Source organism: Oncorhynchus mykiss, chromosome 21, assembly GCF_013265735.2.
Source record: "Oncorhynchus mykiss isolate Arlee chromosome 21, USDA_OmykA_1.1, whole genome shotgun sequence".
In the NCBI taxonomy this organism is placed as follows: Eukaryota; Metazoa; Chordata; class Actinopteri; order Salmoniformes; family Salmonidae; genus Oncorhynchus; species Oncorhynchus mykiss.
In genome coordinates, this window is record NC_048585.1 from 30838364 (window position 1) to 30864225 (window position 25862).

At 40.9% G+C, this 25862-nt stretch overlaps 3 protein-coding genes across 6 annotated transcripts; 1 reads left to right on the forward strand and 2 right to left on the reverse strand.

Annotated features, from left to right (window-relative positions):
* Nucleotides 1–129: 129 nt before the first annotated feature.
* On the reverse strand, nucleotides 130–3101 carry LOC110500224 (dnaJ homolog subfamily B member 9). Of its 2 annotated transcripts, none has more exons than XM_036957624.1 (3): nucleotides 2956–3101; nucleotides 2284–2523; nucleotides 130–1515 (listed from the first exon to the last, which is right to left on the reverse strand). In XM_036957624.1, exons 2-3 carry the CDS (start codon nucleotides 2498–2500, stop codon nucleotides 1070–1072), a joined length of 663 nt encoding a protein of 220 aa, XP_036813519.1. In that variant the 5' UTR covers nucleotides 2501–2523; nucleotides 2956–3101; the 3' UTR covers nucleotides 130–1069. The 2 variants fall into 2 exon arrangements, with proteins under 2 accessions (XP_036813519.1, XP_036813520.1); XM_036957625.1 differs by lacking the exon at nucleotides 2956–3101 and adding an exon at nucleotides 2740–2889.
* A 60-nt stretch (nucleotides 3102–3161) lies between these two features.
* LOC110500223 (sugar phosphate exchanger 3) lies at nucleotides 3162–12756 on the forward strand. 2 transcript variants are annotated; one of them, XM_036957620.1, is made up of 14 exons: nucleotides 3162–3310; nucleotides 3943–4142; nucleotides 4839–4953; nucleotides 5362–5454; nucleotides 6004–6087; nucleotides 6297–6442; nucleotides 8008–8104; nucleotides 8388–8472; nucleotides 8846–9063; nucleotides 9547–9688; nucleotides 10047–10148; nucleotides 10450–10649; nucleotides 10767–10832; nucleotides 10979–12756. In XM_036957620.1, the coding sequence occupies exons 2-14, from the start codon at nucleotides 4066–4068 to the stop codon at nucleotides 11069–11071; spliced, it is 1518 nt and encodes a 505-aa protein (XP_036813515.1). In that variant the 5' UTR covers nucleotides 3162–3310; nucleotides 3943–4065; the 3' UTR covers nucleotides 11072–12756. The 2 variants fall into 2 exon arrangements, with proteins under 2 accessions (XP_036813515.1, XP_036813516.1); XM_036957621.1 differs by having other exon boundaries at nucleotides 3179–3310; nucleotides 4028–4142.
* A 710-nt stretch (nucleotides 12757–13466) lies between these two features.
* Nucleotides 13467–23346, reverse strand: LOC110500225 (cyclin-dependent kinase inhibitor 1B). Of its 2 annotated transcripts, none has more exons than XM_036957622.1 (3): nucleotides 23194–23346; nucleotides 17250–17749; nucleotides 13467–16628 (listed from the first exon to the last, which is right to left on the reverse strand). In XM_036957622.1, the coding sequence occupies exons 1-3, from the start codon at nucleotides 23304–23306 to the stop codon at nucleotides 16570–16572; spliced, it is 672 nt and encodes a 223-aa protein (XP_036813517.1). In that variant the 5' UTR covers nucleotides 23307–23346; the 3' UTR covers nucleotides 13467–16569. The 2 variants fall into 2 exon arrangements, with proteins under 2 accessions (XP_036813517.1, XP_036813518.1); XM_036957623.1 differs by lacking the exon at nucleotides 23194–23346 and adding an exon at nucleotides 22475–22868.
* Nucleotides 23347–25862: the final 2516 nt, after the last annotated feature.

The following is a 25862-nucleotide window of genomic DNA, read 5'->3' on the forward strand; positions in this document are numbered from 1 at the left end:
TGTCAGAGCATGAATAGAATAGACACACATTTTGAAGATACTACAGTAATCTCAACCCCTGAATTTAGAGAATAAACTGTGATATAGAACATGATAGCATAGAATGATAGAAATAGATTTGTCTGCGGGGACCTTAGAGTAAATATATTTTTATTTCCAAACAAGTACCACTCCTCATTCTTTCAATATTTAAAAATAGATCATCCTTAGGATTAACAAAGTGCAGACAGCATTCAATAACTGAACATTGGTTTCACACAAAATTATAAATCAGGCAGCAAAGTCAAAGAAAGAGACAACAGAACAAAAGGTGCCAACTGCAAATATTGCACATAATAAAATGGCAGAGGCACACTTTTCAGAAAAAAAACTAGAGGTAACAGTTGATAATGGTGTATAACCTGGTTAAATACACATTTATAGTTAGGTTCTCTTCAACTTCACGATGAGATTCAACTCAAGTAATAGCAACTTAACACACTTGGGGGGGGGGGGGGGGAATGCCATAATAAGTCCCCAATCAAATGCAAAAGCTCTACAATTACAAGGCATAAGCCATTTAAAATGTGCTATAACACTGACTTTGTTTCACGATATTGGAAGAACTCTTTCTGAAAGAGAGAATTACTTTGGTTTTGCTTAGCTATTTCAATCTTCCAGAATGAAAATAAAAGAAAGCGTGATATTTTTTTCTCTCCCAACTCAATACATTTGCTGCTCTCAAAGATGGAAGCCAAGAGAGAACCTGAGAAATGGGAGAGTCGGTGCTTGTCATAGCATGATGTAAACAAAGTCAATTTAAATCTGAATGGAGGCATTGTAACATGCAATGATATCCATAAGTAAAAACCTAATACATAAGCCCAGATAAATTATATCCAAAATGAGTGAAGGGTATTGCTTGAGAACAGTTTGTTTTATGGCCCATAGGCATCAACATATTTATAGCATATTTTCTTTCTTTCCAAAACCATGTTCCAAAGTGCTAAATTAAAAGTAATTACAAAATAACCACAATAGCTAAACCCATACCCCGTGAGTAGTGGGATGTGTTTCTGGTAGAGATCAATCAAGAACAGTCTGTGTATGTGGTGACCATGTTCCCTCTGCGCTGTGTCACTGTCCTGCAGTGTTGTTTTGCAGAGCCCTGGAACCGGCTGTCCGCCCCGCCTGTGTGTCCATTAAACGAGAACATCTTCTCCATGTCCTCAAACACGTCATCAAAGAGTTCTCCACCAAAGGAGCCCTGGAAGTGTCTCTTGTGCCTGTTCTGGGCCTTCTGATGGGCCTGTTGGTGGGCCTGGAAGTGGCTGTTAAAGGCCCTCTTGTGATGGGAGTGCTGGTTATGACCGAACAGGTTAGAGTCTCTGAACAGGTCATCAAAGTTGAAGTTAAAGTTCTGGTGGAAGTGCTGTCCACTCCTCCCACCGCCTGTGCCTGGCTCACCAGGGGAGGGGCCATGTCCAAACTGGTCATACTCCAGTCTCCTCTTATCGTCTGATAAGGTCTCGTACGCTGGGCAAAGGAAAGGAAACATAAGTCTCTTGGTGGTGTCCAGACATAAAAAATTTAAAAAATGCTTTAACATGGAAAAACTTCATAACTGACTGTAATGGGAATATTAAGATCAATAAAGTTCAAATTCAGTTTAGAGTGATTCACTCAATGTTAAGCATTTCCCTTTCTGTATTACACATGATTTCCAGTGTTCTGTTTGTGACACTCGGGTTGATGGTCACTCGACTCGATGCTGAATGTTATAGATTAAACTCATATCTGTGTATAGTGATTGATGCTAGACCTGAGGTACAAGGACTGAGAACACACTGATTATTATTGTATTGAATTGTCTGTGAACACTGTGGCAGCTGACAAAGTCATTGGCCTTTTGTTTTTACTTTATACAAGCCACTCGGGATGTTGTTCGTAGTACATTTAGCGTTGCTGATCAGGCTATTGGGCCTTTTCAGCGCAGGCCAGTTAGACATTCTCTGCCCCTGTGCAGGATATTGTTACCACTGTTTGCAAACTTGTAATTAAGCCAGATAGATTTTTTATTGATATTATCAATGACTGCTCTCCTTGTTCACCTGAAAATGTCTATTACACTGACAATATTAAAAGATTGGAAAACATCTATTACTTGTTGAAATGTTTACAAAAGTATTAATACAACTACAGGATGAATAATTAACACTCCATCCAATACATTTGATGTGGACTTGATGTAAGGAGCCCTGATATAACAGATGAGGGGAGTGCCCAGAAGTTGACAGGACTCACCCTCAGCTATTTCCCTGAACTTTGCCTCTGCGTCAGGACTCTTGTTTCGGTCAGGATGGTACTTCATGGCTAGCTTATGGAAGGCCTTCTTGATCTGGCGCTCAGAGGCATCTTTTGGCACACCTAGGATGTCATAGTAGTCCCTCTGTGCCAGTATGAACTCAGTTATCATGAGAATACATACTGCTAACATTAAGACGGACTGTGCTGTGGCCATATTGGTGGTTAGCGCTTGCCTCCCTGCCCAGGAAAGAGAGAGGTTTGACAGTTAGTTGACAGTTTGCTACTTACACAAGCAAATAATGTAAAATTGACAAAAGTATAACTATGTAAGCGTTTTTTAACCTGTACTGTAGAAAGGAAGCATGGCAAATCTGTAAAACCTGCTGTGTGACATAGGCTTTTCTTTTTTTAAATCCCACTTTAGCTAGGGACATGATCTACAAATGTATTTACCCTAGTGAATAGATGGTTGAGTCAGCCACAGAATGATCCAACCATTTACATTGTATTTAAAGCAATTGATAAGGTAGTTTAAACCATTGAAGGTGGGTGGGGGAGAAAAAAAGTGTCAGAACAACAAGCACATAGAGCCTGTGAAAACTATGAAACACATCTGTTCTGTATGCAATTTCTAAGCTAAAAAAAATCACAAAAAAATTGAGAACTTACCTTGAAAAGCACTAACAACAGCGGCTCTTCTATGAGACGATAATGGCACAGCTGATCCGTAGGTGACAAACGATAGCAGGTTGCAATCCCGAGCTGTAACACCACGACTCGCAATCTTATTGGTTAATTCCTCCACCTACTGACTCGAAACACCACGATTGGCTGAAACTAGGGGCATGTGGATCTGTGTTGCATGCTTTCACTTCCGGTACACTCCAGTCCTGTTGGTGGCGGTAGGAAATGTGAAACCACAGCAGAAGAAAACAAAAAGAAACCGATTGCTACACTGTACAATAGCAGACTGGACTGTAAACAGATGATCTCAAGCTAGCGTCGCTGTTTAGGTATTAAAAAGGTAAGTCCTTATCCGTTTGACCTCAATCTTGATTACATATTTGCATTTCCATATTGTGTTATCCAATGCCAAATGTATATTTAGTGAAAGAGAAGTATCAAGCTAGTGTATTCCATATGCATTACCTATCACCAGAGTGAGTCACTTGAGTTAAGTGCTGCACTGCTGGCCAGCAACAGAAGCAGACAGAAGACAGCTCCCAAGGATATTTATTGCAAACCAATAGCTATATTCTTCCTATCTAGAATCAGTACATGGAAAAAGTAAGCAAGGAAATCTCAATCTTTGTTGTATGTTGCTGCCTTTATTGGCAGAGTGTAATTCAGAGGGTGTTTACACCAGATAAAGGTTTCAGACCAGATTCCAAGGTTTGTTGGCTGTTTAACTAACAGTAAGGTCCCATGATGAGAAGTAGGTTAATGGTAACAAGCTTGTGACTTTATTCTTTGGAAGAGGCTTACCAAGACCTTTGGTCACCTGTTTGTGGCTTTATATCCTATACCTTTTACCAACGTTTACTAAGGTAAAAAATATCCACTTGGTCTCATAGGACTTTAAATCCCAGTTCTCTCGTTTCAGGCAAAGCTGTGTTTCTGACTTAGAGTTGTGTTTGCTGCTGTCCTGTGATCTAGGCTGTACTCCTGGATAAACTACTGTGGTGCTGTTCCCTCGCTGAACCCCCTATCACTCCTGCCTCCTACTGCTGTTCCCTTGAAGGCCTCCACCCCCTCCTATCCCTCCTGGTGACCCCTGTGATGTCGTCCCCGTGCTGTGGCTTCCTGGCGCAGTACACCCACCATCACCTGGTTGCCTTCCTCCTCACCTTCTTTAGGTAAACTCAACTCCTGAACTCCCACCAGCCTTGTAGGGATCTGGTATAAGACCCTCTGAATGTTCAGAGTTCTCATTCCAGTTCTCTTTGCCCTAAATGCTCTCTACACAAGCACTTAAACCAGAGCATACATACGCATTTGATACGCAGGCTCACTTGTGCTCATATAGGCCTACATCCTCCTTAAGTAAATACATTACTAAGCCAGGGGCCCCAGCACATGCTAATGCCTGGACCGGAGCTACAGTACTCACAGTCCTATACAGCTCTCCACTGATTTTTTTAAATTTAAATGACATCATTGCTTCTTGGTCAGACTGGTTGTTATCAGACTAGGAGAAAGTGAACGTATCAGACAGTTGAGCAGAAAGAATCCGATTAACGCTGAATCTGTGCCTGTGTTGCTCACATTACCTCTCCTGACCTCCCTACTCTGAACCCTGACCTTTGACCCCACTCAGCTGTGCCAAAGATTTTATTGCTGTGCTTTCCAGGCCCTGTCATCAGGAAGTGACGTGTAGCCTAGAGTTCTTATTACAGGTTATATAGTAGTTGTAAATGGGTTGAGTACTGACCTACACACCAGCTGCTTTAAACAGCTAAACACATCATTGGAAGGCCCTGGATGTTTCTGGTCCCTTGTTCTGCTAAGAATGTAACAGGGCTTTATTAAGTCTCCCCTCCCTCTCCCTCCAGCTATGTCCTCCTGCACGCCTCAAGGAAGACCTTCAGTAATGTGAAAGTGAGCATCTCAGCCCAGTGGACTCCCTCTGTGCAGAATGCCAGCTCTCCTGCCTTCTCACCCGGGGAGGTACATACTCAGGAGGATGCGGATTCACTTCCTTGAATTATCCCCCCATTTCGCATCATCTAAAAGATGGCCTCTGATATAATGACTTAATTCCTGGATGTCTGCTATTTTGCCTTAGTTTGCACTATTGGATTTAGTTTAGTGATCTCTTCATTTAGTTTAGTGATCTCTTCAGGTGCAGTCCTCAATATTTACTTTTTGTGTAGTGGATGAGGAAGTGTTATCACGTGTGGAGCTACTGATGAGTACTGAAACAGACCATGAAGTACAGCTAATACTAATGGTCAAATGGTTAAATAAATCCCTTTATTCAGTTGCTCTGAAAATGTTTTTGTTTGATATGATATAATGTTTATTTATTGTGTTACTGTATGTATCTTTGATTGTCTATTCGGAATCTTCCTCCAGACATGGGAAAAGAATAACCTGTTTGCAGACTCCGATGAAGCCACTCTGTTCCTGGGTGTCCTTGACACCATCTTCCTGTTTTCCTACGCCGTGGTGAGTGTCAGGGCCAGCTGGGGTCATGGGGGAGGGGCGTACTTGTAGTCTAGCAACAGTGAGTCAATGTAACCTAATCAGTCATGTCAGATTTACTTCTCTCTCCTGCCCCACACTGAAAGTTGACTGTGGTGTTAATTCGTGAATATTATCTTTAATTATCAACATGGAAACAAGCACACTGGTGCCGTCTTCTCACATTCCCTATTCTGACCTCCCCACTCTGAACCCTGACCTTTGACCCCACTCAGCTGTGCTAAAGATTGTGTGGCTGTGCTTTCCAGGCCCTGTCATCAGGAAGTGACGTATAGCCTAGAGTTCTTATTACAGGTTATAATCTTGAGGATATATGGTAGTTGTAAACAGGTTGAGTGCTGACCTGCAGTGGAGGGTTTGGCCGGGGTAGGCCGTCATTGTAAAATAAGAATTTGTTCTTTACTTACTTGCCTTACTTGCCAAGTTAAATATATATATTTTTTAAAGTCATAGTTAAATAGTCAAAGCAGGAGGACAGAGTAAATATGCGTGTGTTGTTCAATATTCATGCAGGGCCTATATATGAGTGGAGTGATCGGAGACCGCATGAACCTCCGGTATGTCCTCTCCTTTGGTCTGTGTGGTTCAGCCATAGTGGTAAGTGGGGCATTGCTTTTTATATTTCACATACATCTACACAGTTGGTACATCAGATTTTTACAATAGGCACTTAGTTAAAACGTAGTTACTACAATAGTCATATATATACTGCAGATTCTGCATTTTGATCCCATTACATTTCATTGTGCTCTATTGATGACGTAATCCAATATAACCTTGTGTTTTTCCCCTCCTTCACTTCCCAGGAGTTTGTGTTTGGTACCCTGACTGAGTGGCTGCAGTTCTATAACATCTACCTGTACTGTGGCCTTTGGGTGCTGAACGGCCTACTGCAGTCTGCTGTCTGGCCCTGTGTGGTGGCAGTCATGGGGAACTGGTTCGGCAAGTCGGGGTGAGTATCATGTCCCTCTCTCTGCCATGACACTAGTATACTCCAACACTGATCAATAGGGCTGGGAATTGCCAGGGACCTTACGATATTATAACGATAAGATATTTATTGCGATTCCCACAATTCTATATGTATTGTGATTCGTTATTGTGATTTTTATTGCAATTCGATGTTCCAAACATATTGCTCACCATATGTCAGAAGGAGAGCCATGAGAGTTTTGGTCAGTCAGGGAAATAAAAAAAATAAAAAAACAAGATGGAGAACAAGCTATGAAGGAAAAATACTGTAGTTTAGGTGCAGGTACAGAAAACTAGCGGAAAAATAACATTGCGATATTGTCAAAACGATCTACATTGATCACTACTGATCAATGCCGATCACTCACACAGATTGAGTTAGGCTCCCTGATTGTCAACAATCAGAAGTTGTCTTTACAAACAGCAGCCTTAGGGGATTGCTTTAACTGTGGGGTCGTTCCATATGATTTTCAATCGCTTTCTGACGACACCCCTTTTGATTTGCCAGAAACCTGTCATACATGTTTGCGCATGGTGAAATTGGTCAGAAAGTAACATTTTAGACCTGAATGGCAAAACATTCAGGAGATAGGTGTTCAAAGTTGACCCATTTTGCATAACTGCTTCGTTCCTCGGCAAGAAAACCAAAAATGTCAGGCAAACAGAAGGGGGAACTAACAGAGTCACTGACCAACAACCAAGATGAAACAGGTGGGGTTTTAGGAGAGGTTCTGAAAGACATGGGCGTGTCCACTGAAAGTTGACTAGCAACAAAAACTGTAACCTAAAGGACACCAAATACATTTGCCCAAGAAGAGGCAAACAAAAGAAAAAGCCACACCAAACTTAAAGACAGGAAGCAAAACAAAATCAGATCAGGATTGTTTGAAATCAAAATAGGGAGCGTCAACTAAAGGTGTTAACCCTCCACATCAGTCAAGACAAGTGTCGCTCTTAAATAGCACCTGGGCCAGGACAGGTGAAACCCGTTCCCCCTAACGTGGTGGAAGCCAGCACAGGTGTAACACATACTGACTAACGAGGTGACACCAATCGGTGCGCCCTACGTGCTAACAAGCTATACGTGCTAAAGTCCAACCTCAAAACATAAATAGAAAAACAAATCCTGTAACAATAACCCACCCTACCATGGGACGTCCATGTCTTTATCTCTGATGAAGATAAACGGTTGAGTTTGGTATCATTTAAAAGTTTACAAATGGGGTTGTCAATCTATTCTATGATTTCTTTTTTTTAAATGTTTTTAATAAAATTAAATTAAATTTAAGCCTTAACACCAATTATCTAAAAACACGTGAACTCAGATTTGACTCATTTTCACAAATGTTGTAGGTTAGACCCTATTTTAAATCATCTAAGATCTTATTTTACATCGAAGGGGTGCAGTCAGAAAGTGATTGAAATCATATGGACAGGAAGTGATGTACTGCTTTCTTCTAATTTAGTATTGTGTTGAGTATGTTGTGTGTATTGTGCATGTTCTTTAGAGTGCTGTAACCTCTGTATGTCTCCTCCTCCCTCCAGGCGAGGTTTTGTGTTTGGCCTGTGGAGTGCCTGTGCCTCTGTTGGGAACATTCTGGGAGCTTTCCTGGCATCCAGTGTTCTCAAGTACGGATATGAGGTGAGTGCAGATGCACACAGATATACATATTACAGATCTGCTCTGGGATTCACCTTTTTATAAGGTCTAGATGAAAAAGGGACATGTTGCATAGACAATAGAAATAGAAAAGGTAGACATTGTTGTCTAGAGAAAAGTGAATTTATGCGGTATTGTCTTTCTCTCAACCCCTTGCTACATAGTAGTCCATCTGTGGGCCCAGGGAAGAAAACATGAAAGCTCAGAGTATGAACAGCACAATTCCCAATACAAGGCACCTCAGTGTTATGCTGTGTTTCTGCAGTATGCCTTCCTGGTCACTTCAGTGCTGCAGTTTGCTGGTGGGGTGGTGGTGTTCTTTGGTCTGCTCACCTCCCCTAAAGAAGTGGGTGAGTATTGGGTCCACCCATGCTCAGTTTCCCTCATTGATCTGGTATTATCTCCCTATCATTGTATCGTACTGTACTTTTTTTCACTTCAAGCTTCGAGTTCAATTAGTCGTGTGTACAGGATACGCATGGTATACACCGTCCAATGAAATGCTTACTTGCAGGATCCTCCTCGAAAATGCAACAAGAATAAGAAATAATAAAATATAAAAATACGAACATAAAGTAAATGGCTCAGTAGAATAGAATAAACACTTTTAAAAAATTGTGAGGATGTTGTAATACTGTATGTGGAATATGATATAAAGCTCATATAGCTATGATGTACTGTGTGACTCTTTTGATGACGAGTGTCGTTTCTCTGTCCCATCAGGTCTGTGTTTGGAGTCAGAGACAAGTCTGAGTCCAGTGGAGAGAGATGCAGACAGCCACAGGCCTCTGATGAGTGATGAAGAGGATGAGGAAGAGGAGGGATCGGAGGAGGTGTGTGACGGAGGGTACTACACCATCCAGCAGGGGGATGAGGAGCCGCGGGAAACACCCAAAGCCATCGGATTCTGCCAGGCCTTCTGCCTGCCCGGGGTGCTGCCTGTGAGTGGGATATTACTAGAGCTCTCTGTGTGTCTCTGTGTCCCTCTTTCTCTCTCTTTCTCGTGATCCCTCTAACTCTGGCTAGCTGTCACCCACTCACTCTCTCACACTCACCCTGCTATCTCCCTCTTTCATTCACCCCTCCCAATATCCAATGTTCACCCAATATCTATTTCTATATCTCTATCATCTTATCATCCTCCCTGCCTCTCTGCTATCTGCCCCTCCATGTTTAAGCGTTTTCATTCTGTCTCTGTTCTTTAGCTGACAGTTTTGTTTAGGCAGTGGGGGGGGGGGGGGGTGAAGACGTCACTAGTTGCGTTAGTCTCTTTCTCTCAACTTCTCCTCCCAGAACCTTGCCTTTGCAAATGGATCAATAAAGCAAGTATTGTATTATGAAGCATCTGACGATATGAAGATTTTAGTTCTGGCTTTCTGTGATGACTCTCTCAGTAACTGGTGACTGTCATCCTCTCTCCCCAGTATTCCCTGGCGTACGCGTGTCTGAAGCTGGTGAACTACTCCTTCTTCTTCTGGTTGCCCTTCTACCTGAGCAGGAACTTTGGCTGGAAGGAGGCCCAGGCCGACAGGCTCTCTGTGTGGTACGACGTGGGAGGCATCATAGGTGAGTTTTTCCTGCCCAGGCCTAGTTAACGCTGGCTGTATTGACTGGTTAATATGAATGACATTGGCATTGGTGTTGTTGAATGCGGTTTAGCTGTGGTAACATCCTAGCTAGCTATGCAGAGTAATTTATCTATGCTGTCTGAAGGGGTCTACGTAGTCTACGCAAATGGAGCCGATTGAGGTCCGTTTGCATTGCTCTCTAACGTAGTTCCACGTACATTTGTGCGACTGAGTTTTTGGAACGCGACGCAAATGGACCTCCGTCTGCTCCGTTTGCGTGGACTGTGTAGAGCCATTAAGACGGGACCGCAAATTGTGTATTAATCTTCTGCTCTCTGTCTCTCTCTCTCTCACAGGTGGTACGATCCAGGGCCTGATCTCAGACTGCATGGGGAAGAGAGCTCCAGTGTTAGCCGTCAGTCTGCTGCTGGCTATGGGAGCCCTGGTGGGGTACAGTCGTGAGTACTCCTCCTTTTTTCATCCACCTTCCTCCTTTTTCTAGCCCAAAACATCTCACTATATTACTCAGGCCAACATTCAATTTCAATGTGATCCCATTTACTTAAGAAATAGTATTCCCATTTTATTTATTTTTTTAGGTCAGAGAGAAAAAATGGAAATTGTTCATTATTGTGTTATGTCAATTCTAGACCACCAAGGGGAGCCCTTGATGGGGGGGGGGGAAATGAAGAACCATATGTCTCATACAGAATCCACAAAAAAAACATGTGAATTAACCCTGTGTTGTCCCCCCCTCAGACTCACCTCCGGACCAGGTGGTGAATGCAGCTCTCCTGGCCACCACAGGTTTCTTCATAGGAGGGCCATCCAACATGATCAGCTCAGCCATCTCTGCAGACCTGGGGCGACAGGAGGCCCTCAGGGGCAGTCAGGAGGCTCTGGCTACCGTCACCGGCATAGTGGACGGGACTGGGAGTATTGGAGCTGCAGCGGGACAGGTAACACACACTAGAGATCGAGAAAGTACACACTCGCACGCACGCACATACATACATACACACATAAATATGTGCTTTCCATTGATTTAATGTTGAGTATTTTACCTTGTCTTTCAGTACTTGGTATCGCTGATCGAGAGCAAACTGGGCTGGATGTGTGTGTTCTACTTCTTCATAGTCATGGTAAGATAATCTGTCTAATCCATAATGTGAGACAATGTTCATGTATTCCGTTAATTAGTCACTTATTCTCCTCAGGAGCATCTTACATAAGACACAGTGTTGTCCCTGTTTGTGACATATTTGGTCCTGTTGTGATTGCCTCACAGACGGGGGGCAGCATAGTCTTCATCTTGCCGCTGATCGTGACTGAGATTCGGGCCATGTGGAGGGACAGACAGGCAAGGACACAACAGCTGTGATGCCTTCCTCACGGGGGCCATGTTTGTTCCTACTCCTTCCCTATGGGGCCTACTAACTGTCAGTCAATCAGATTATGTCCACTGATCACTACTGTAGATATATGTACAACATGTCTATGAATGTGTGTGTCCAATCTATGTATATATTTGGTCTGAATCACGTTTTTTAAAGATTACTTCAGCGCCTTTTACGCGTGGGGGCAGGGCCCTCTCAATGTTTGTGGTCTAAGATAGGAAGTTCCAAGCAGCTGTCAATGATTCAAATTCCTTTACCTGTTTACTGAAGTGTATAATGATTACTTGTATAGAATGATTGGATCTGCTCATTTGCTTAGTAGAGATCAGATTTCAAAGGCACGCAAAACACACACTCACTGAAGTCGGCCACTCACTCTTAGAATCTCACAGTCACACATCCGCTTGGTGGATTTTCAGTCATTGCCTGTAGCACATACATGTAGTCAGTGACCACGCTTACGTGCACACAGTATTCTGGACAGTAGCTCATTCATATGGGTTAAATAGTAACTGAAATATGGCCTACAACCTCTCACATGTAGCATAATATAAAGTTAACTCGTGCAGAATTATGCTTTTTTTGCAGTAAAATTAGGCAACAAATGTTAACTTTGTCTCGGGAACAGGAGTGGATAAATATTAATGATTTCTTTCAGCATCTCTTGAGAAAATGTGTGTAATGTGCAGACAGTCTTATCATAAACCTATTTAATTGTTTGCTCAGCTTTTAATTTAATTCAAACCGGTCAAACTGATGACATTTGGACATTTTGTACAGACCTATCGTTCCATTGTTTTTGGAATCTTTCCACTGTTCTCCCCGGTCGCTAAATGAAACAGACAACTTTACCGGTTTTAGCTAGATTACTACTGCGTTCATTCTATCGATGTAAGACATTATTCTGGTGAGCACTACTTTATTTGGTCTTCTGGGACAACAAGTTATGACAGAAGAGAAGTTGCATGTATCTAACAATAGTTGGCAAACAAATGGCCTAATTGTCAGAAATTATAAACAGAAAGTGTCTAAATTAAGGGTGAAATTAGCCAGTAGGCCACACGGCCCAATACGGAGCATCAGTAAAACTTTTTCGGGTTATTGTAAACGGGATATGATGTTTACGTGTGTCAACTCACTTGAGTACCCCGAATAATAACGGAATATTGGTGTGCATTTAAACGTGGTCAGTGTAAAAAGTACGTTTGCCGATAAAGTTTTTAAGCAGCTTTGTAAGTCATAAAGGTCAGTAAACATTAACTGCACGCCTCTGAAATATTTTATTTATTTATTTAAAGAACAGTAAGATTACATCAATGTAAAAAAAAATCGTCTTATCAAAATGAGGTAAAAGTATACTGATTTTATTTACTGTAGGTACATAAATTAAAACGGTACAAGTAGTTCTCCTGGTTGGACTGGGATCAGTTGCTAAATTACTGTAGTGGTTTTAACCAAGGTCACAAGTGCATTTCAGCTGGTCCAGGACCTGCTAAACTTGATGAAATGGAATGTGTATTTAATTGTAACATTATCGAATGTATGTTCTTAATCTGTGATGAATGTTCGTTTTTTTTCTCTCCATATGTGCACTTTAAATTCATATTTTAATGAGCCTATGTGATGTTTGTTTTGTTTTTTCAAGAAAAGAAAATAGACTTTTTCTAAACTGTTGCCTCCTATATTTTTATTCTTCACAAGGGAATTTACTATATATGTTTGGGAAACCACCTCAATGAATTTGAACTTCAATGACCTAAACTGTATTCACACAACTGACTTCTTTGTATAAATCTCATAAAGCAATGAAACCAGCATTTAGAAACATTGAATTAGCATACTTGTATTTATTTTCACATATAAAATGGACACAAATTAAGAGGATCTGTTCAGAAGGACTTTCGCGGTAAATTACTAATGGGATAGACACCCTTGTAGAACAGTAGATACATTCTGCTCAATTCTGTTACAGACGTGTTACGTCACTTCAGAACCACCAGGAGGAGCCTTTAAGGCAAAAATAATACCATCAAAATATGTGTAGTATTAGTAGGCCAAATTTTTATTTAACTAGGCAAGTCAGTTAAGAACAAACTCTCATTTACAATGACGGCCTAGGAACAGCGAGTTAATTGCCTTGTTCAGGGGCAGAACGACATATTTTTACTTTTGTCAGCTCAGGGATTCGATCAAGCAACCGTTACTGGCCCGACGCTCTAACCACTAGGCTACATGTCTCCCCTAATATAATTAGTAGGTTTAATATAATTAGTAGACTTAATATGGGTAGAGTTAGTAGGCCTACTAGATTTTACAGCTGTTGACACTGAAGATCATATTAATGTACAAGGAGGTAATAAATGATGGATGAAGACACAATACGTTTGTATATTTATATCATTTATTTACATGTTTAATCATCTGAAACATACTGTAACAAATTAACATCAAAGTCAACAGTGCACCAAAAACCGGTCATTGAATCCTCATTGAAATGTGTCATTTTATTTTCAAACTATTACCAAACCGAATCAAAGCTAATAGTCTGTTCCCATGTAACATTGTAATACACTTTGCATACATTAACCATTATCCTATCAAAAACCTATATTATCCATTCATGCATATAAGGCATGCAATACTATGTTTTGATATACTTGGGATACTGTGGGCCAGGGGGGATGCAGGATTGAGCAGCCCAGTAGCTGTATACAGATCTATGATCATTAACTTATCACAGTTCGCTTGCCAAGGGAATTCTGGGAAAACCAGTACAGTCAGTAATATTACGGCTGAGTATTACCTTGTTTTAACACTGTTGTAATACCAAGAAAGCACCTAATATCTATTTATCATTTTGTGTCCGACCCAAACTACGTTAGCCCATAGTCTGTGTCCCAGTTCAGCAGTGAAGGTTTGTTTTTTCTAAACACTTCCCCATCCATGAGAGTAGCTCTATAAAATCAGAAATATAGAATTATCTTGTCAATAATGTTTTAGTGCAAAGACAGTTCAACAATACACATAATCAATTAGTTTTACCGAAAGGGTATTTAGAATTATTTCCCTACAAAAACAAAATATATAGTTAAAAATAAGTTAACAGACTTTTAAAGATTTGTTTTGAACACGTTGAAAGACAGGCGCATATATACCAACATGCACATATAGACTCAAGTCCAAACACACACAAAACAACAACAAAAACACCATAAAATATTATTAAATAAAAATGGATAATCGATTCCATTTGTGAGGTGAAGTGTGTAAACGGAAATCAAGACGTTCTGTTGACATGTCTCTCTACGTTGGCAAGTCAAGAGGGCGGTGTTATGAGGACCTCTTTGGATCCAGCCCTCTAGAACACAGGCCACTCGTCTGGCTATAGAACCACTTTGATTCAGGGTCTCGGACATCATTCTGTTGCGGTCTATTAATAAAGTCCCTGCCCCCTGCCCCCCCCCCCCCCCCCCCCCCCCCCCCATCCTCCATTCTGTCTACTTCTGGGAAACCAGTCAAAGCAAGCCAGAGGGCTAGAGATAACAAAGCTCAGGACTCCCAGAGGACTTGAGTTTCCTCAGTCCTGCTTTGAGCTGGAATGGGCCTATCACTCTGACACACTGACTCTTTTACCTGATGTGTAACTAAAGCCTATGGTCTGAACCCATTTTACCACTGAACCAGCTATGGACAGTAATACAAAATCATCTCCTGTAGTTTCCAACAAATATGTTGTAATTATTTGACAATTTTTTATTTTGTATATCTTTTTTCAATTATTTTCACTTTTTTGTCAATCGCTCAATGAGGTAGGTAATCCAGATTATGGCTATTTGTTCAAACATGACACATTTTGGGAAATGCACTCCCTGTAGGACTGCTATTTTTTGCCACTATTATTTACAGTATTGCGATGTGACTCTAGAGAATGAATGGTATGAAGTTTGGAATGTAATACCAATGGATACATCTGTGATACTGTATATTAATCACAGGTATATCTGAGATGTATATGTGAGATGCTTAAGGCATGTGGATGTCTATGTCCCTTGCCTCAAGCCAACGCTTACAGATGTCTCACAAATCATATATGTTTTCATTTTTTTGAGGGTCAACTGCCTCAGTTGTCACAACAGTCTAGTATTTAGCACAGCAATGGAAATGTGTTACAGCTCAGCTCCTCATAAAAAAAAAAGAATCATTTACTGACAGAACTTGGAAAGTTCCGTATGCATTAAGGATCCATGTACTTTTGTCAACTACAAACACCATTATAACTTCAACTCCGAATAATGTCAATGCTACATTACCTTCATACAGAAAAGAGTCGCGTTCAAAACCTAGAGGCTGCCATTATAAAGAGACAAGAGTAGAAAAGGATACATTGTAAAAAAGGATTTAGCCAACAAAAGCCATATATTCCGTTTTGTTACCAAACAGTTTCCAAGAATATGTTTTACTACCTTTAATAAGATAAATGGGTCAAAATGAAGCGGGCTAAATAGATCATGGAAAGATTATGGGCTAAATAAAAACAGTTTTACATTTTATTCCGTTTTGTACTGAAGTTCTTGACCAATTTTACAGAGACGGTGGTGCCAACGGTGAAGTGTATGTCTGCCATAATAACAATATTTGAGCATGAACTTAAGCTAATTTAAGCTTGTTGCCTACTGACACCTTATATCACTCTGTAATAATACTCACACCAAGAAGCTGACATGACGCTTTAGTATCTTGTTGTTAAGAATAAAACAATTAGCGTCATAAAAAAAACATATATTGAGAAGCATTATTACTCAATAAGATGTATCATTATCATAAAAGTCCCTACCGATGCAGCCATCGCCTGATAGCCTATGTGCTGGAACTTCACCGTTGACCTTTGTACCCTAGGCTAATCATGGTCACGTTGCCAATTTGACCTGAGGTGACCCCGGGGCCTCTTACTCGAGTGGCTGATACTTTTACAGCCGTGGTGAAACTGAAGACGACACGTGGATTGTGGTCAGGAGTAGTTGAACTCCTCTTATCAAAACTCTGAGATAGGCTGTTAGAGAGCGGGCTGAGGTGGTTAGGGGTTAAGAAATACTATACCAAGGGTACTGTTGGAAGAAGTCTCTTACAACAGAGCCGTTTAGGTTTTTTCCTGATGAGTGTATTTGAACTATTTCACAGTATAATCTAAAGCTTAGACAATCATACAAGCTTAGGAAATATAGATGAAATACAGCTATATAAATATATATACAAACATATCCATCATTTCCACTCAGAGATATTTCACTCTGAGAGGACGTTAGTTAGCTTCCTTGCGTGGAAATCAACAGAGTTTGTCAGGAGTTTTTAAGACATTTTGTAGCTATGAGCTTTTTGACAGTCAGAGTTGCTACAGAAAGCTGCAGAGATTATAAATTCATCTTAATGAGGTGATTTCCAAACGAAGCATGCCCACTGAATGGTGCTCTTTCTTGGGATGTGTTTACTGCAGGAAGGACCGTTTGTGGTGCATGGCCCTCCTCTTCTTCACAACAAAGAATTCTGTGGATGACCGCAGAGAGAGAGAACAGGTGTTAGTTCCCAGTCCCAGTAATGTAAGGGAAATAATATTTGCATCCCAAATGGCACCCTATTCCCTGTACAGTGCACTAATTTTGACCAGGGCCCATAGGGTTAAAAATAGTGCACTAGATATAGAGGATAGGGTGGAATATGGGACACACACAACAAGGCTTATAACTGGGAAACTGTTTGGGAAAATGGCATAGGTAACAACACAGTGTTGTTGTAAGGCCTAAAATACAGTGCTTTTGCAAGCACACTGAGGTATTCACTGCTGTCACTCAATGCTTATTAACAGGTTAACAGGTTAATAGCAGGTTCATATGAAGTTCAAAACAACCTGTAAACTTCTATTATCTCTCTTTAAATGAAGACCTCAGGGCTTGTGGGAGTAATAATAATAAAAAAATACACAAATGTATTTATTTATATTATTTATTTATTATTATTATAACGATAGTCAAGTTAACCTCTGGACTCCAACATGTTGTAGGCTACTAACTCTCTATTGCCTTTTTTCGTATGGTTTTTGTACCAAGCCCAATAGAAGGAAAAAATAGGGGGAAAAGTGCGGCACCTCTCCCGTTCATTGACACTGACCTGTTATGGCGGCTTGTCTCCGTTTGACTGCTCCTGCCTTCTGGCTGGCCACCATCTTCTCCGGCCTCTGGATCCTATAGCTCTCCCTGGTGGTCACCTCCAGGTACTCCACTCCAATGCTGGACGACCCTGGAGATGATGCCTGCGCCAGCCTGACATTCTCGCTCTCTGCCCTCCGCCCGGCGATGCCAATCACCGGCTTCTTTACCACACAGCTGTGGTAGAACGCCGGCACATCCTGGCACTTCATCTCCTCCCACTCCATGCTGGCGCTGTTGGTGGCCGGCCGGCCGGCGTTGAAGTCAAAGCCCCAGCGCTTGTTGGCCGACTCCACGGTCATACCCAGGTGCCTCTGGAAGTCCTGTTGCAGCTGCTCGTGGTCCACAGGCCCAAACAGGTTCCTCCTCACCGGGCCCTGGGCCCTGCGCTTCAGCTCCTCCATACTCCCACAGACCAACATGGCCCCATCAGATGATAATGATGATGCCATCTCAATGTCCCTGAGAGAGAAAGGGAGAGGGTTAAAGGTGAGGTGTCTGTTTTTCTGGTGTGGCCTAGGTTTAGACACACACTCATACCAACACACTAAACACACAGACACGCCTGTTCTGTTCAGCGTTTGCCCTTTAGGGGCATCGTTTAATTGTATGTGATCAAACACACATGCCCTACCTCCCTCAAACTCAACTCTGGACCTTGAAGCCAGTTCCACTGCATTTTTTCATGGTTTCCCTCTAATCAGGGATTGATATAGAACGTGGACAACAAGTGGGTGCAATTAATTATCAGGTAGAACAGAAAACCAGCAGGCTCCGGACCTTATAGGGTAAGAGTTGAGTACCCCTGCCCTACCTAACCCACTTAGTAGTTAACCATATGGTAAGAGACCCACACACCAAATAAATCTCCAACATCCATAGAATCAGAATAGAAGAACACCTAAAGTATGTAAAAATGAACCTGCTCCACCTGCTCTGGTCTCTGCTCTGGCTGCCAGAGGTGAGAGGTCAGGAGGAAAGGTCACATGGTGCGGCCCGGGAAACGTATGGAGAATGTTTCACCTCATGTGAGAATGTTTTATGTGCTCTTCTAGTCACCCCATGTAATTACAGGTATACATTCTGAACTTCAGGAATGTTACACGTTTTTGTAGTTTACGAGTTACAACCGTCCAATACTAGTGTTTTAAATGAACTTATTTTTAGTGACACGCAAACATTCTACACACCAAGGAAATCTAGGCCTCTCAGAGTAGGAGTGCTGATCTAGGATCTGTTTTGCCTTTTAGATCATAAGGAATATAATTATATGGACAGGTCCTAGATCAGCACTCCTACTCTGAGACTGTGAATACAGGCCCTGATCAGCTTTTTATTTTAAATTAATATATTAATAGGTTCAAAATCACATAATTCCCCACAGCAATTCAATTTAAAAAATCAATAGCAAGTAAACCATTATACAGCTTCCAAAGTCTAGAAAATATTAATTAATATCCAATAGATCACATGTAACAGTCTGAATTGTTTTAATAAATACCTGTTAGGTTGGTCAGATTTGCCTTGCTGAGTCTATCCCTGGTATATAATGAGAACTTCCCTTCCCTGACCTTTCTTATCAAAGTTAGAAACATCTAGATCTTTTTTTCTTATTATTTTGCCTCCTTGAAATACAGTTTTACCCGCCAGAGTGTATCAGTCAGTTACCCACTATCAGCATCAGTGAATGGGAAGGAACCACACTGAAAAAGGTGCGCCAGACAGGCAGTGAATCATTTCTACGCCTTTGTTTATCTAAAAAATCGTTACACGGTGGGATTGAGCAAACTTTACAGCGTCTGGGACACAACTGCGTCTGCATTTAAATGCCAGCCCCCTCATACAAAGAAACACGCTTGTGTAACAGAAACCATTATTCCACATTGTGAACATTAGGTTTTATGCATCAGATGGACAACCTTTTCAGACGTTCATCTATAAAGAAAACGCAAAGAAACAGCCAAATTGAAAATAAAACGCATACAAAAAAATAAATAATAAATGTATGAATTAAACGGGTAAAATAAGTTTTTTAGGATCTTGTACTTTGAGAGACGCATACATGGGTTTCTTGGATGACAACTGCTGGGTGGCTTGGCTGACTCAACTGCTGGGTTTCTTGGATGACAACTGCTGGGTGGCTTGGCTGACTCAACTGCTGGGTTTCTTGGATGACAACTGCTGGGTGGCTTGGCTGACTCAACTGCTGGGTTTCTTGGATGACAACTGCTGGGTGGCTTGGCTGACTCAACTGCTGGGTTTCTTGGATGACAACTGCTGGGTGGCTTGGCTGACTCAACTGCTGGGTTTCTTGGATGACAACTGCTGGGTGGCTTGGCTGACTCAACTGCTGGGTGGCTTGGCTGACTCAACTGCTGGGTGGCTTGGCTGACTCAACTGCTGGGTTGCTTGGCTGACTCAACTGCTGGGTTGCTTGGATGACTCAACTGCTTGGTTTGACTCAACTGCTTGGTTGCTTGGGTGACTCAACTGCTGGGTTGCTTGGGTGATTCAACTGCTGGGTTGCAGGCATTCGGTCACTTAGTTGGGTTGTTTTCTTTAAAAATATCAAGGTTGGGTTGTTGATGCTGGGTTATTGATGCTGGGTTATTGATGCTGGGTTATTGATGCTGAGTTATTGAGATATGACCGAGTGGGTTAGATCAGAAGACTGGAAGCATAGCTTTTGTAGGGACCTAGCTTTCAGACACTTGGTGACCCGTGAAAGTAAAGGTCATTCCGGTTAATCTGTTATGTTGTATTGTTATTAGGAGTGTGAACGTTAACATGTTTAAATTCAATTGAGATCTTTAACGTTAAGAAAAATCCCTAAATGAAAAACAAAGTTTTTCTGTTTTTTACCCTACAAAATGCAGTTATCACAAAACAATATATTTTCCATGTTATGGACATCTAGACAATAGGCAATTAAGGCCTGGGGAAAGTTATGTATTTTAAGTAAAACCAGAGAGGAAGAGGTTGGTGAATTTGCAAGGCATGCAAGACAAGACATTGTGAGTTACATATTACCAAGACATATACGCTCGTTTCTGCCTGCCCCCTCATTTCTCTCCCTCGTGCTCCGCTAATGGTGAGAGTTTGTGTTCACTCTTTGGTTTGTTTCGTGTAGAATATCGTAGCCTATTCATTCATGATAGGCCCTGCTTTACTGATGTTGCGAGACATTGCAAGCCAAGAAATTGCGAGATACAGCATTCTATTGCGAGATACAGCTTTTGATTGCCGATCGATAGGCCTAGTGCACAGTTCGGACTCTGTCTGCCTGGTGGCCAACCTGCCTATACTGTGCCCTCTCTCACCCTCTGTCCCTCACTGGCTCGCTATGAAAGACACAAGTGTTTGCATTTTCGTAAGTACGACAACTAATCAGTCTCCTCCATTCCAAAATGACGGAATCTTAGGAGTCAATCTTGCACTTAGAAATGGGAGGCAACGTGGAGAAAGTGGAGGAATAAATTGTTTTGGAGTCAACTCTCCACCCCTGTCATCGTCGTTAGGATTTGGAAAAATGGCAGCAAAGTCCTGTCTGGAAATACTTTAAGAAGTTAAATGAGAAGGAAATGCTAACTTGCTAAGTGGAATTGAGGGTCAGTAATGGAGGTACAGGTGTAATGCTTAACCGTCTGAAAAGGACACATTGTGAGACCTCAAACCGTTGCTTGCAGCAGCGCATCTCCATTGTGAATTCACGTTGAATTTTATGCATTTTTCTTCGCGTTTTGACGGAAAACCGATTTTAAAAAATGGCTGTTTAAACGTTAAGAAATGTTTACCATTTGTCACATCCCTAATTGTTATCACATTTTAAGGTTGAACACTGAGCCTTTTATAGATGTAATGAGGCATAGTCCCTCAAGAGCCTATGTATATCCAAATGTTGGGATAGTTAGCACTTTGTCACAATATGTAAATAATCATATTACTCATTTTATATTAATGTATGTAATGTGCAAAAATATTCTAGGATCGTTTTATTTTGCACTGAACAAACTTAACATGATTAACAAGAATGACACTTAAATCTCACGGGTGGCCAAAAGTAATTATCTTATAGCCACCTCCCTTATAGGCCACCCCTCCTGAAAATAAAATGTTAAAAGTTGGTGGGTCAACACTGCATGAAAGTGAATAAAAACCAGATTGATGCTAAATTAACCCATGTTGGGGGTAATCCCAACAACCCAAAATGTTGGGTTATTCAAGAAGGGAATTCAGCATGTGTTCTGTTCAATATTTACCTAGTGCTGGGTTACCAAATAACACAAATTGGGTTGTTTTTAACCCAGCATTTTTTTGAGTGTAAGAATCTTAAGGAAAACAGGGGCGAGAGCCAGGGAATTGAGGTCGACTCAATTGAGCATTGCGCAATGGCCTGTCAACTGTTTGAAAACAAATGTACAGATTTAAACTGGGAGTTTTTACATTATATTCGTTGCTCTCTAGCTATAGATATTAAATATCTTATATAAAGCATAATCATAAAGGGAACAGTAGGACTAATAGGATATTGGTTAGGCCTACTATGCCAAAGATGCCTATTCTCGACATTGCGTTCATGACGCAGTTTGATCAAATTCTTAGCCTGTTCCGTAAAGAAGAAAAAACGTTTTACGTAAAATACTTTGATTAAAATAAGTCTTCTTTCCAATAACATATTTTCATGAGAATAAAAACATTATTCTAAACTAATATAAACTGCCATTCCCTCAACAGCAACAGCTCAACTCCTTGGAGTGAAAGTTGTTTGCGTCGAAAAAGTGGGCGCGGTAACTAGATCATTTACAACTCTCTGGAATCCCCAGACCCACACAAACATTCTCAATCTCCGATCATAATTGTGCCCAACTTCTCCAAATAGGCGATAAGAGGAGAAACACTTTGAAACTACCACATTTTAAGAGTAGAGCACTCGATATCATTGCCAGATGTTAAAATAGATTCAAAGTAGCCTTATTTTGAACCAATACACAGAAGAAGTATAAATCACAGATGACGCAGTTACATTCGCATACTACATGAGATGTTGGTCAATGAGATGCAACAGAAGAAAATACACATTGACAATAAAAACCCGAACAGCACAGATTTTCCTATGGTTTGACTCTGCAAAGTGTGAATAAGAATAATGCAAAACTTATCAAATGTTGCCAATGTGACTTCTCTTACCATCAGTGTCCAATGATGCACCCAAATCTGAAATACTGTTGCGAATTCCTGACGTTGTGGGTCAAAATTGACGCGCCTGACCGAAGTATAGACTGATGCTCTTCACTGTCTACGATAAACTAATATCACTTTAAAAGCTCCCAGTTATTGCGCTCTCTTGTCCCCTTATGTGACTTGTTTGTTCCTAGAAGGCAATGGGACGTCCTACCGCCACAGAATATTTAATCACGTGATAATCACCGCAGAAGACTTAAACACGTCATAATCATCATAACAATCGGGTTTTGGGAGCTGGACCATTGAGCTGGACAATGCCCAACACCTTTATATAATCAGTGATTCAATCAATTTCATCCAATGACATAAATAGTTGGTATAAGTGCGCATCCTGGCCTTGCATTCTTAATTAAATACACTATTAGAAAAAAAAGATGCTATCTAAAACCGAAAAGGGTTATTCGATGATCCCCATATGAGAACCCTTTTGAGTTCCATGTAGAACCCTTTCCACAGAGGGTTCTACCTGGAACCCAAAAGGGTTCTTTCTACCCGGAACCAAAAAGGGTTATCCTATGGGGCCAGCCAAAGAACCGCTATGGAACACTTTTTTCAAGTGTAGGCTAATGTAAAATCTGGCATACAATAAAAATCATCTTGGTATACTACTTCTTTTAAATCAACCAACACATTTTCTATTAGTTTTTCAATATATTTCCTACCTCGTTTTCATTATGAGAACGTTTTGAAGTTCGGTTGTAAGATTCGAACTGCGCGCAAAGATTTGTTGCGCTGTTCTCTCTCTAGGTAAAATATCTTGGCACATAGGACCCATTTACCCAGCTCTTTTGAATGTGACACATTCTTATGTTGGCATTGCGTCACGTTTCACCTTGGCTCCGATCCAAGACCACAAGTCACGTTGAATTTCAACGTGAGCTAGTCAACCCTCTACTCCATTTTGTATTTTTTTCTCCCGCAGTTTAGCCTACGTTTCATTTAGGTACAGTCATCTCCCGCTCGAAAAGTTCTCAATGGGACTGGCTAGGCACAAAATGTTTTTTGTTGCTTTGTGCCATTTTCAAATAGTTTGACCTATAGCTGATATTACTATTTAGGACAGTAGGTTACATATCAAGCATAAGGTCCATGTTAGTCTATTATGTTAGGATAGTTAGTCTATTGCGCTATCTATTAGTATTAGTCCGAATTAACATGAATTACTTATTCTAACTAACATTAGTTACAATGTTAGTATAAATAAACTCATATTTAATGAAAATGAATTAAACATGTTCAAAGCTTTATTAATACACTATTATAGTAGGCCATATATGGACAACAACAAGGCTGCGTTTACACAGGCAGACAATTCTGATATTTTCCCCCTAATTGTTTTTTTTTTCAAATCTGCTCTGAAAAGGAGCAGATTTGGGCTGCCTGTGTAAACTGCAGCCAAAATGTCATGTTATTATTGATGATTTATGTGTTGTTATACCTTTAATTTATGTTTTTAGTCTCCTGGTCTTACACTCTCACATAGAGATAAATGATGTCAATAAGAGATGTTTGCTTAGGCTACACAAATTGTTAAACATTTCCAGTGAATGACTGAGTGAGGTGTCTGTTTCTCAAACTAGACACTAATGTACTTGTCCTCTTGCTCAGTTGCGCACTGGGGCCTCCCACTCCTCTTTCTATTCTTGTTAGGGACAGTTTGTACTGTTCTGTGAAGGGAGTAGTACACAGCATTGTACGAGATCTTCAGTTTCTTGGGAATTTCTCGCATGGAATAGCCTTCATTTCTCAGAACAAGAATAGACTGACGAGTTTCAGAAGAAAGTTATTTGTTTCTGGACATTTTGAGCCTGTAATTGAACCCACAAATGCTGATGCTCCAGATACTCAACTAGTCTAAAGAAGGCCAGTTGTATTGCTTCTTTAATCTGGACAACAGTTTTCATCCGTGCTAACGTAATTGAAAAAGGGTTTTCTAATGATCAATTAGCCTTTTAAAATGATAAACTTGGATTAGCTAACACAACGTGCCACTGGAACGCAGGAGTGAAAAAATCAGCCGTTTCCAGCTACTATAGTCATTTACAACATCAGTCATTTACAACATCAACAATATCTACTGTTATTTTAATGGACAAAAACTTTGCTTTTCAAGGGACTGTCTAAGTGACCCCAAACTTTTAAATGGTAGTGTATATGGTATCACTATTAAAGTAATATCTCCTTCCTTGTATCTTTATTACATACCAGTGTATCCCCTTCCTCATAGGTCCTTTCTCCTCTTTCAGTTATTACATAGGTTCTGTCATACTTGCATGGCTGTGGGGTGACATCATAGGGACTGTTTGTTCAGGGGCCAACACCCAACACCACTCCTCAGTCTGAGCTGAGGTTGTTCCAGGTTTCCAGACCAACGGCTATTGCTATTTATACATCAGCTGATGTAAAGACATACAGCATCACTTTCCCACCGAATTGGATATTGGCTACCAAAACATGGCAACTAGAGGTCATTTTTGAACATTTGTCTCTGAACTCGATTGTACTGCATTGTACTCTGCTTAACTTAACATAGGCCTACTATATTTTCTGGAGCTTGGATGCCGACTTTTCTGGGAGTAGTATTATCATAACACATAGCTGGCCGACCAGGCCCCTGCGAGATGAGTTTAAAACACAGACAAGTATGATCTGTAGAGCTGGCAAGGATGTGTTTGAGATATAGTCTTTGGTTAGAGTGCATTTTGTTAGTTGCACATATTCAAATAAGGGTTAGGCAGAATTCTTCCAGAAGAGAATGACTGGGCGTCTCCATTTGTTTCCAACTCAGTCATGGTGACGATTGTCTTATGACAGAGTAATGAGTTGACTCACTCACTGACTGTTCCCAATCTTGAGAACGTGCCCATGACAGTGTCCACGACTCTCTGAATTCAGCTGGTACCCTTTAAGAACAAATCAGTCTTTGCGCATGGCAGGGTTGGGCTTAATTAGAATTGAAGGCAGTCAATTCAGGAAACTGAAATTAAAACGAAATGATTGAAAAAGAGGCATCTATTTTTAATGGCTTCTTAATTAACTGCAAAGGAGAAGCTATCCATGTCAAAGGTTTTATCACTTTGAATTAAAATTCAATTTGAATTGAGCCCAACCCTGGTGCATAGCAGTTTGAATGCATTGTAATGTGTGGATTATCATCAGCAGACAATGAAGCTCCTCAGTGTTTGTGGGAAATGTGTCCCTCCATTGTTTTCCCTTGACCCTGTCCTTATTTACTGTCTATCTATTGGTCTCCAGGCCAGTCTTTAATCCTCCTGTCTGTCTACAATAGAATTTAACCTTAATGTTTGTTGATTCTTCTGTTCACAACACA